At 35.4% G+C, this 12,051-nt stretch overlaps 1 protein-coding gene across 3 annotated transcripts in view; it reads left to right on the forward strand.

Moving 5' to 3' along the window:
* The window catches only part of POU2F1 (POU class 2 homeobox 1), a 181,468-nt gene that overhangs the window by 93,333 nt on the left and 76,084 nt on the right, over positions 1-12,051 (forward strand). For 2 of the 3 annotated variants that reach the window (XM_017534079.2, XM_017534082.2), the window contains one exon: positions 7,596-7,661. In XM_017534079.2, coding sequence (XP_017389568.1) covers positions 7,596-7,661 — 66 coding nt within the window. Of the gene's footprint in view, positions 1-1,667; positions 4,485-7,595; positions 7,662-12,051 lie in introns of those variants that run through there. The other variant, XM_017534081.2, reaches the window with a different exon arrangement.

A 12,051-nucleotide genomic window follows, 5' to 3' on the forward strand; every position in this document is an offset into this window, starting at 1 on the left:
TTTTTACGTATTTCATTTTACTCGTCTTCCTCTTATGCCTCCTTATTTTGCTTGAGTCCCCAGCCCCACAATACCCTGACTCTCTGTTAGTAGCTATGTGACCCTAAGAGTCATTAACTAGGCCTCAGTTTACTTTTTATGGAGTAAGGTTATCCTTCAGATTGCGTGTTATTTGGCAGTGCTTAATAACCACGTTGATAAAGTACATTTCTTTTGTGGTATCTGCCCATCTAGATTTTTAGTAAATGATAGAAATTCTATTAAGTTATTCGGAAAGATTTTTGAAAGATTTTTTTTTTTTTTTTTTTGGCACTGAGAGCCCGTAATGCAACGTTAGAGAGTATCATTTACGTATTCTGCGATGTAGTGCACAAGAATATTGACAGTGCCAATACCTATCACTTGATTCTGTGTCTAAAATTTTCAGATCCTGGAATGTTCTTTCACTGGTGGACATTAGTAAAATTATTTTAGGCTATATGTGTGTGATGGATTTTTTGGACTTTTTTTGTAACTATTTATAATGCTTAACTATTTTTATTACTGAATGTTGAAGAAATATTGTTTTCTGTAAGTAATAAGACACTAAATTATTGGTAGATTGGAAAAGAAGTTAGAAAGGATATTGGTGTACTGTTGAGATTGCCTGGGGTGAAACCAGTGAAACTAAAAGGTACAGATTCCCCGCCATGACATACAACGGAGGTAACCGGGAATAATTGTTGAGTCAAACGTTTCTACCTGTTCAACTAGTTGTACAGTCAGTACAGAATGGAGTGTACCAATGGCTATTTGTATACAGCATGACCAGGCTGGATGTTAATGATTTAGTAAGGCAGAGTATAGGCCAATCTCAATTTAATCTTGTATAAAAAGTTGCGTTTTAAAACACTACTTTGATTTAGTTGTCATTGTCCTCAATTTCATTTCTAATGATACTTACACTGGCCCATAAGATCATGAGTGTAAAAGTATTTTAATACTAATAGTGTTAGCCATGAATTCTGGGGTCCTGGAAGAGTGTTTGTCCCTTCTTTTAGGAAAAAAAAAAAAAAAATGCTACATTTTAGGTATAATTGTGAAATACATGAGTTTGAACTTTGCCCTTTCAGCTCCTTTTTATACTTCCATATGTCACTACTATTTCCTGTTATTACTACCTTCTGTGAACCCTTTACCCCTATTATCCCACTCCCAATCCAGGTCTTCTAAACATCAGTTATTTTATTAGAGTATTTATTGGCCACTTTTCTAGTAGAAACAACTGTTGCCTCACTAATCAACTCCTGAACTAGGTGTTAAATGAAAGCAGTGGGACTGTATTAATTCATGCTGAAGTGTGAATGACCAGCAATCCAACAAACCTCTCAGAAATGGTTTTCCGTTGTATAAGGGGTGTTCTTTCTAGGCTAAGTTTTAATCTAAGTGATTCTTTGCTAATATTTCAGACAGATGACCAAGTGAAATGAACATCTGAACTTTGTGGGAAAAGCTGTTATTTTCTTCTTTTGGACATAAATGTGCCATGGTTGGGGAGTACAGGCGAGAGATGGTGGCCATTCTACCAATCCATCTGTAGAGGCTTAGACAAACTCTTGGTGGTTAAACTTGCCCTGTGAAATTAATGGAGTACCTAGATCAAGAGTGGCAGAAAGGGGTTTTTCTTGCCTTTCTTTCCCACTGTAGCAAAGTGAGCTTTTTTCCTGGGTGAGCTTTGCAGTAGAGGGGAAGGAGGTCCCACGCTGAATAGTAGCCTATGTGGGCTGGTAAACTATAGCCTCCCTGTTGTACACAGGCCCTATAGGACTCTCTTAGCCTAGGGGGAGGCTATTTCACTAGAAAGGTGCTGTTCCTGTTGGGTACAGACACATCTCTTTGTCAGCAATGTTTGTCTGGCTCCAAGTCATCCTTAGCTAATATATGAAAGACTACACTGCCACTAGAAAGGTAGTTTAAAGATGTTATTACATAAAGTAGAAAAGGGAAGATGGTAAGTTGCAGAAATATCTTATAGGTGCAAGCAATAAATTTAAAATTTTGTAAAGGCGGAAGGGGAGGGAGATAAACATTTATTGATACCTACTATAACCTAGACACATTCACCATTGCTTTTCATCTTTTCTCACCAAGGAGAATTTGTATAATCCAACATATTCTACCTTAAAAACTCATTTGAAATTTGTATTCTCTTCTATGATATATTCTTATTTTAATAGAAAGTAGTGTGAAATATTAAATTATATTGATGCTTTCAAAAGATGGACCATGCTTATTGAGTGACTTGATGTCTGCCCTGGCACAACTGCATCACATTCCTCCAGTCCACACTCTTATTTGAGAAGCATGAAAACATTTACCTCACAATAACCTCATGAAAGGGATATCATCATCATTTTATAGATGAGAAAATTAAGACTCAAAGAGGGAAGGAACTTAAACAGGTCTTACAGGTACTAAATGGCAGTGTTAAGTTTCTCTCCCCAAAGTCTCTCCTCATATGCATTTTGTGATTCTGTAAAACAGAAAAACTAGTAATACGGAGTGCTGATCCAAAAGTTTAAGGTTTCTGGTCCTCTGCTGACTTGCAGGGGAATCTTTTTAAAGGCCTCTTTTTGAAACATTGTCTTTCATTTCCTCATATGAATGTTGAGAAAAGTTTCAACCTTAATGTTGGGAAAAGGTACCTACATATTTTAAAAATCAGTTGTTTGATGTTCTTGAAGACTACTTCTAAATAAAAGCAGTTATTAGTAGGATGACATATTTGAGAACTCTCCTCAAATCTATGGCTGTCTTCTGTATATCTGTACACACCTGACGTTTAAACACAATGTCTTTGCCACCATTTACTGGTTTCCTCACTGCACTGAGAACAAACTATTCAGTATGTTTACCACCTCCCAGCAATTCCCTACGTGTGTAACTCATCTATAATGTATAAGAATAGCCAAGAGCACAGATTCTGATGTCAGAAAATTTTAGTTTTAAATCCTGACTCCAAATTACTAGTGTGACATTGGATAAAGTGTTTTAGTTCTCTGTGCCTCAGTTTCCGTATTTTAATAATATTTAAGGAAAGAAAAGGGTAATAATGCTTATTACTCCATAGGTTTTTAAATAAATCTTGTGAATTGTCTATGATGATTAGGCTGTAATGTTGTCATGTTATAATGCCTTAACAATTTTGAGTTGTTGACCTACCTTGTAAATGTACTTTAAATTAAATTAACACAATTTAGTAAGGATTACATATATGTATGTATGTATGTTCATTAAGTGAAGTTTACTTGAAAATACTAAGTAATTCCGCAATTTACATGGCCCACCCTTTGACAATAGAGATTCTAAGTAACAAACTTCTTCCTACTTGAGATAGATTTTCATTGGGGGAAGGTTACTGCATAATATGTCGCATTCAGCTAATCTATTCTGTTAATTTGGTAGTATAAAAAGATTTGTAGATAATGAATTTCTATACTCTTTAAGACACTTTATACACTTTGCACTGCTCTTGGGTTTACTGTTGCCATGTCTTCAAGTGGGACTTTCTCTTGACAGAAGTGTGTTAAGCATTGGAAAATTCCCTATCAGTAGACTAGCACCATCTTGACAGCCTTGTGTTCTGCTTCTACCTTGCTAATTGTTTCCTTGGGATTATTTGGATTGTGTAGAAAGCTTTTTGCAAATCCTCTTATTACTGAAGTCATTGTTGCCAGCAGGAATAAGATTAAAGGTGCTTAAGTCTGTAGAGTTGTTTCTAATTTGTACGTGTCATTTCAGTGGCATTTTAACAGAACTCTGTCTCCTGTACCTCCCTTCTCCCCCGGTACTATCTTCAGTTAGGTCCAAGAAGCCAGGCCATTGGAAGAAGTCTCATTTTATCCTCCTAATTATTATGCTGGCACTCAGGAGATAATTTTTCCCTTCATGCACTGCCAATTAATATGCAAATGGACTGATAAATATTTATGTAACGATTTAAATTATGCAGGGAGTGCTTTCAGTATATTCTGTAAATGAATTGTTCATGGACTTCAAAGTGCTGGCTGCTGTGCTAACGAGAAGAGATTTGCATAAGGCCCTAATCACGCGCATACTGATTAAGCTTCATTATGGAAACTGCCAGCTGCAATCTTTGTTTCTATTTTATTACAAAAAGAGGAACTTTTTCATGCTTCAGTTGCCTTGACAATGTCAGTCCTAGCTGATAGGAGAGACTAAAACTCCTCTGAGCAACTGAAGTTTCCTTATTCAGTTGAAGATTGCTATGGTGTAACAGAAGTTGTATTTTGCTTTTCCCCTTAATCCACTTTCCACCCTACCCACTCCCCACCTTTTTCTCTTAAGAACATAGTGTAGATTTGTTAGAAATAGTAGTACCTTCTTTCCCCACCCCGAATCGCTACCTGTTTCTTCCTTGTTTGGACTCTCTGCTCCTCTAGAAGATTTCACAGCAATGCTGGACTGCAGTGACTATGTTCTAGGTGGGTACCAGCACAGTTCTTCTCTTAGAAGCTTTAATATGGAAATAGCATGTGTGGGGTTGACTATGCATAAATGCTTAATCGCATATGCAGCCTTTGTGGGGGGAGGGAGAGAGTTGGACTGAGCTGGGAAGGAGGAAAGCATTTGCAAAGCACAAGCTTACTTGAATTTGCAGTGGGTCCCTCCCTGTGACTAGCTCTTCTGGTTCAGAGGGTGTTATTAGTAAATACAGTGAATTTACATTGAATGAACATTTTTGCTTTTTGGAAATTCCTATTGAGAACATTTCATGTAGTTATAAAGACATCTTAAATCTGAAACAAGGCATAACTGTAATAGATAATATATACATATTAATAAAAATGTTTTTCATACCTAATGAGAATGTCTTATACAAAAACCAAAATGCTCCATGAAAAATAAGGTTGAGTCACAGTGCAGAATAGTTTTCATAAATGTTAATAAAGAGGGTAATTGTAATGGTTGCTGCAGTAGATCTGTTGATCAGTTTCCAGATTTTAGAAACTATTAACTGTTTTCAAATTTTTGCTAGGATTAGTCTCTCTTATTTTTTTAAATCAAGTATGTGCTGTAGATAACTACAATTTTGAATGTTAGAAAACCTCATTTTAGAGTTTTCTCCATAGAGCAGCAAGCCTTTTGGAGAGGAAGATGCCAGCTTAAATATATTTAAACCATCTTTGGTGACAGAGATTTCAAAGAAATCAAGGCACTTTGGTTTTTAGATATACGGTGGCTAACGGTGGTCATATTTTGTGTGGAGTTCTGTCTGTTTGTATGTAGAATTTTTGAGACTTTTTAAAGTTACTCTAGTCACCTGGAAAGTTAAATGATATGAACTCTAGGACTTGGATATCTTACGTTTAAAACTTTTGCAAATGACTTTTTTTTTTTTGTATATTGTCATTTTCCATACTTGAAAATTGAGGCTACTCCTGTCACCTTCATATTGAAAATGTTTGAATTCTTATGTGGAAGGCATGGCCTAAACCCAGGGTAGCAGGATCTGCCCAGCACAGTAAAAGCCACTATGGAAAGGGTCAATGACATAAACAACAAATTTATGTCAGGAATTAAATCTTTTATTTACTCTTTGACATTTACCTAGTTGGGAATTTAAAAAAGGAAAGAAAAATACCTTTTTGGAAGATTCTAACATTTCATTTTAGAATGAGAAATTATATCTTTTACTTTCACTTAATAGTAAACATTATTTAAACAGTCTTCCCATTGTTGTACAACTCTATTTTTGTGTGTATGTGAAGTAATGTTTTATTTTTGTGTGTATGTGAGATAGTTTTGTTTAATGCTTTTGAAGCTCTTGACAATTCAGTAGAAGACTATGAGAAGATTCGCTTAAAATCCCTGTGACATAATCTTTAATTTTTAGATGGGAAAATTAGAATATGAATTGTACAAGGTGGGGCTTATGACTCGTTAAGAATTGTGCTGCTTTATTTCTTAATGTTAACTGATTCATCGTTTTTTCTACTTTCCATTAAAATTCATTTAAAGGAAACATTGAGCAGTGTGTATGTTAATGGTATATTCTATTACATTTGTTGTGATCTTTGTTGACTTTCATAAGATTTTGGTTGTCATTCAAAAGCTCATTTTCACTAAATTATACACCTTTTCCTTTCAAACCTTAGTGTGCTTTCAGATGACATCTAGATTTCTCTGGACAGTGAGGAGAAGCAAGCTGTAGAACTGCCCTCATTTACAACCACAAGCATATGAATTTGAACCCTTTGAACATTAGAAAACCAAACCAAAGTTGTGACAGAACTACCTAAGCCCATAAGACAAGCATCAGTTACAGAAACTTACTGTATTAGAAAAGCTATTAAACATCTTGTTGTAAATGAAATTTATAAAAGAAAGACTCCTGATGTTTTTTTCTCATTTGTTATCCATGGGGATAATTTGACTGTGAAGAACGTGGTTGAGAATTCTATCTAGTGATTGTTTTGATTTCCTAGTTAGATGTTTAAGCGTATGACCAAATGTGCCCTTTGGTCAAAAACACAATATAGTTTAAACATTTGTTCTCTGTTAATAACTGTAGTTAAATGTTTTAACTTATTTAACCACTAAATAAGTTAATGGGGGGAAAGGCTGAACTTATTTGACAGTAAATTTGTTTGATTATAAATATTCTAAGTTTGAGTCTACAGTAGTAGAATAAGAGATAGATTTCTGTATGTTACATTTCTTACCCTTTCAAAGAGTTAGAAGGACAGCAGAGTTCTTGTCTCTTCTCTTAATGTATTTTCTGGGATACCTAATATTGCTTGATGAAAACTTTAACTATGGAAATAAAAAAATAGATAATCCAGAAATGATAAACTCATAGTAGCAGTTTCATTTAGGATATCGAGGTAGTATTACTTCTAAGTGGGTGTGTTTGTAGTTCAGTTTTGAAATTAATAACTATATCTGTTATGCCGTATGGTACAACTTCTTGTACTGGTTTGTAGTTGAGGTATGAATTTCATATGTTCTCACTTTAACTTGTTTAGTGTGGTTGGGGAGGGGTGTAAATTTGGAGATAATTTATCTTAGACGTTGTTTTCCTTTAGTTGATAGGTTGAGTTAAGTGTCCCATCTATTATCAAGATTACCCGTGGATTGTTTTGGTTATAATGAATGAGTATCATTGCATATTGAGAAAGATACTTTATTTGGGAATAACATTTTATTTTGTGAGGTGCTTCCCTTCTCTCCAGTTTTACTTCTTTAATATATTTTATACTTCACATTACAAAGCATTTATTCCTTTTACATATCAGACTTTCTAATTTTTTTTCAGATTACAGTTCTGCTGTCTTTCTTGAAAGAATGTCAGAATTCTTTAAAAAGACGGTTTATTTGTGAATCCCTTCAGGGTCTGGGCAATTTTGAATTTTTCCCAGATAACCTTTTATTATAATTTCTAATGTTTTAGCCTGACACGCATATACTGGGTCTCCTTGAACTATATGATTATTACATTAGTTAACCCTTTTTTTCTGCCACAATTTTGACTCCTCAATCCCATCTCCATACCCAATTTTTTAAAAACCTTATTCACCTCTGATTTATTGCAGACTCAAGAATGAACAATCCGTCAGAAACCAGTAAACCATCTATGGAGAGTGGAGATGGCAACACAGGTAACAGTTTTCTGATCTAGCTTTTTAATTAACTCTAGTAGAGCACAAAGAAACTTTCCACCTAACTAGGACTCATATTTGGCAGATATAGACCAGTTTCAGTATTGAGTTGTCAAATATGATTCAGTCCTTAAGGAACTGGGAGGGATAATGTTTGTTTAAGCTTATCTAACTTTCTTCTGCAGATAGCCTTGTTGTTTTGCATCAATCTATCAGAGAAACTATGCAGCAGTTAGGAAAATTGTCCTTTGGGTCAGATAGTTTTGGGTATGAATTATGGATTTACCACTTACTAGCTATGTGACTTTAGGCAATTTCCCCAATCTTTTTCAGACTTAATTTATTCAATTACAAAATGAGGATAATACATTTCAGGTCATTTTGAGTATTAAAGGAGATAATATATGTGACATGTTAAGGAAAATGCCAGCTACACAGTAACCATTCAGTAAAATGTTATTTTTCTTACAGATGTTAATCAAAATAGTAAATTTTATTTGCCCTACATTTGATAGAAATTATATTAAAAGTTATGATAGTATCAATGAGTAGTTATAAACAGATATACATTTTTAATACATTCTTTTATTTGGTAATTTTAAAAAGTTATACTTCATTAAACCTTTTATCAGGAGAAAATTATCATATAAATGAGAATAGTGAGGCCCCATGAGAGAAAGGTAAATCCATAAAGGATGGTCTGTCTCCACAGCTCATACTCTTGAGTCAGTATATTGCTTAGAGGATGTAAGATTATGTATCTTTCTCATTTGCCAGAGATGATACAAGGACCTCCCTGGCTTCTGGTAAAGGCATAAATCAAAATAGTAAACCAAATAAGAAGACAATTATGGGCAAGGATGCACAGAAAGTACTTCTTTCTAAAAACTAGGTTTTTCACTTGCAGAGAGGGATTCCTTTTGACTTACAATTTTAAAAATGCTGAGCTATGAGTGATGGTAATAATGAAAGGCCCTCTTAATTTATGGTAAATGGCTGAGTTGAACTAATATAGCAGTTTTCTGCCTACATGTCTTTTGCTGTAAACTGTCCGATATGTGGAGATGCTTATGTTAATCTCTACCTCTTTATACGAAAGTGAGCTGTGGGGCTTCCCTGTTCACCCGCTTTGTTTAACACACTTCATAGTACTCTTACTGAGGCTAGCCAAGTAGACTCCTGTAGTATTTCTTGAGAAGAGGAAGGGCAGCATTGTATTCTGTCTGAACTGTCAGACACAGTCTCCTCTTTGTTATTTCTCTGTCCTCTGTTTGGGCTCCATCTTTCTTTCTTGTGTAGCACTGGTTCCTATGCCAGTGCTGGTGCTTCAGCCACCTAGCTTAGGTGTGGGAAATGTTTACAGGGAGAAATAGGGCAGCAGATCCCCTTAAGAGATTAGGGGGTAGGGTGGTGGGCCAGACACCTGTGCCTGAAGAACAGCTTCAAAGAAAAAACATACTTTTTTTCCTAAGAAAAGACAAGCAGAATAATTGGAAAACACTGAAAATACCCATAATATCAGACTCCTGTATTTACTTTTAATGCTACTACTGTAATAGCAGTCTCAGCAGTTACCATTTATTGAACAACTACAACACTTTTTTTTTTTTTTTTGAGATAGAGTTTCGCACTTGTCGCCCAGGCTGGAGTCCAGTGGCGCAATCTCAGCTTACTGCAACCTCCCGCCTCCTGGGTTCAAGCAATTCTTCTGCCTCAGCCTCCCAAGTAGCTGGGATTATAGGAGCCTACCACCACGCCCAGCTAATTTTTTGTATTTTCAGTGAGACAGGGATTCATCATGTTGGCAAGGCTGGTCTTGAACTCCTGACCTTAGGTGATCTGCCCGCCTTGGCCTCCCAAAGTGCTGGGATTACAGGTGTGAGCCACCGCACCCAGCCTGCAACTATAACACTTAATAAAACCTCTGTGACATGTTTTTTCCTAATGCACTGTGTGCATCACCTGATTTCAAGTTAAATTCTTTTGACAAGTTAGATACCATTATTTTAAAGAATAGGAAATTGAGGCACAAAACCAGCCAGGAAATAAAGGCAGGTTTAAGATATGCAGCCTGTATGTGAGTTTCCCCAGGAAGTGCAATAAAATAAAACTGAAAATTTAAGCAACATTTTGTATATGTCCAGACCTATAGGTTCTAACTGGAGCACTTTTTGAAACAGTCTTGTGAATTTCTTGCCCCTTTTTAGTATGGAATGTGTGGCAGACTGGTTCCTGTCATAGACTTTGCATATTTGCTTAACCATGTTTGATACATTAGATATAAAATTACAGTTTATTTAGATAATTATATGCTTTAAAATTTGTTTTTATTTAAGCATACAACAAATGAACCTTAAGACTCTTGAATTGTTTGTTAGTTAACTATTATTTTTTGGTGGTTTGTGAAAAACAAGTAAAATGTTTAAGGGAAAGAACCCTTAGCATTATAATAAAACTAAAGCCGCACAATTTCTGGATTCATAATACATTTGTGTAGATCATTTTTTGCTGAAATGTTTACAATTGTAATAATTTTGATTTGTGAGACTTTAAGGAGAATGATATTGTAAGATTATTTTAAGATTGTGTTGATATGTTAGTTTTTTGTCTTTCTTCTGTCAGTGATTTGAGAAGCAAAATCAAATGATGTACTTTTTGTCAAAATAGCCCTTATATGTTCGCAGAAAATCTATCGTTTAGGTTTTTAAAAAATGTATTCAGTAAGTGCCTGTTCTGCATGTAAAGTACTATAATCGGTGTTACCAGAATATACAATGAAAATAGGTGAAATAACCCTCAGTCTTTAAGGAGTTAACAATTCATTAAGAGATAATACTGATAAATAGGTAACTGATTCTGGTAGATTATGGTAAGTAATTCAAGAAGAGGTATTAAAAAGTGCCATAGTGGTATTAAGTAGGTGTTTCTGTGAGGAAATATGAGTATGTTTATAGGTCAGGTGCAAGGACCCATCGGGGAGCAGGAGAGTGGAGAAAGAAATACAATTAATTGAACCAAGGTAGGGGTGAAGGGCTAGGATCAGAAGTGCAGAATGAAGGGTTGATTCTGAAAATGAAAAAAGACTATCCCATTTCTCTAAAACTAGGGAGAAGAAGCAAATAATATATAATATCAGAGAAAATTTAAGTGGAAGGGAGAAGCAAAACTGAGCATTGATTCACATCAGATTGCCTCATTTTTCTCATTAAAGTCGTTGAGGTGGTCACCTGAGAAGAAGCAGGGATATAATAATAATAATGGCAGCAGCTACTGTTTTTTGAATTCTTACTGTAGGTGTGTGGCTAGCCACTTTATTATATATACTTTATTATTAAAATACTCTTATAAGGTTAAGTAGATTTATAAAAAGGATTGATAAGCCTATTGAGGGTCAGGCTCAAAGAAAATAAATATGTTAGCATATCCAGCCAACATAGTTATACAGTTGATCCTTGAATAACATGGATTTGAGCTGCATGGGTTCACTTATATGCAAATATTTTTTCATTAAATGTATTGGATTTTTTATTTTATTTTATTTTTTTTTTTGAGATAGAGTCTCGCTCTGTCACCAGGCGCCAGGCTGGAGTGCAGTGGCGCAATCTCAGCTTACTGTAACCTCTGCCTCCCAGGTTCAGGCAATTCTCCTGCTTCAGCCTCCCTAGTTGCTGGGACTACAGGCACACGCCACCATGCCCAGCTAATTTTTGTATTTTTTTAGTAGAGATGGGGTTTCACCATGTTGGCCAGGATGGTCTCGATCTCTTGACCTTGTGATCTGCCCACCTTGGCCTCACAAAGTGCTGGGATTACAGGCGTGAGCCACTGCGCCCGGCAGATTTTTTTTTTTTTTTTTTTTTTTTTTTTGCAACAGTTTGGAAAAACAGTTGAACTGTGAAATACTGAGAAATATTGAAAAAATTTAAAAGGTATGTAATGAATGCATAAATATATGTAGATGCTATTCTGTTTTATCATTTATTACCATGAAATATTCACATCTATTAAAATTATAAAAACTTAAAATGTTTCAAAACTTATGCACACAAACACTCAGAGACCGCATACATGGCACCATTCAGTCTAGGGAAATATGAACAAATGTAAACAGCACACTATTAAATTGTAGTTGCGTAAAATTAACTGCAGTACCTACTATACTACTGTAATAATTTTGTAGGCACCTCTTGTTGCTATTGTGGTGATCTCAAGTATTGTGAGCATCCGTTTAAAATGCTGTGTGACCCTAATCACATCACAGTGAACAGTTCATCAAGTAAGTTGTGGGGCCGGGTGCGGTGGCTCATGCCTGTAATCCCAGCACTTTGGGAGGCCAAGGCAGGTGGATCATGAGGTCAAGAGATCGAGACCATCCTGGTCAACATGGTGA

This window comes from Cebus imitator, unplaced genomic scaffold (assembly GCF_001604975.1).
Source record: "Cebus imitator isolate Cc_AM_T3 unplaced genomic scaffold, Cebus_imitator-1.0 Scaffold84, whole genome shotgun sequence".
Lineage (NCBI taxonomy): Eukaryota > Metazoa > Chordata > Mammalia > Primates > Cebidae > Cebus > Cebus imitator.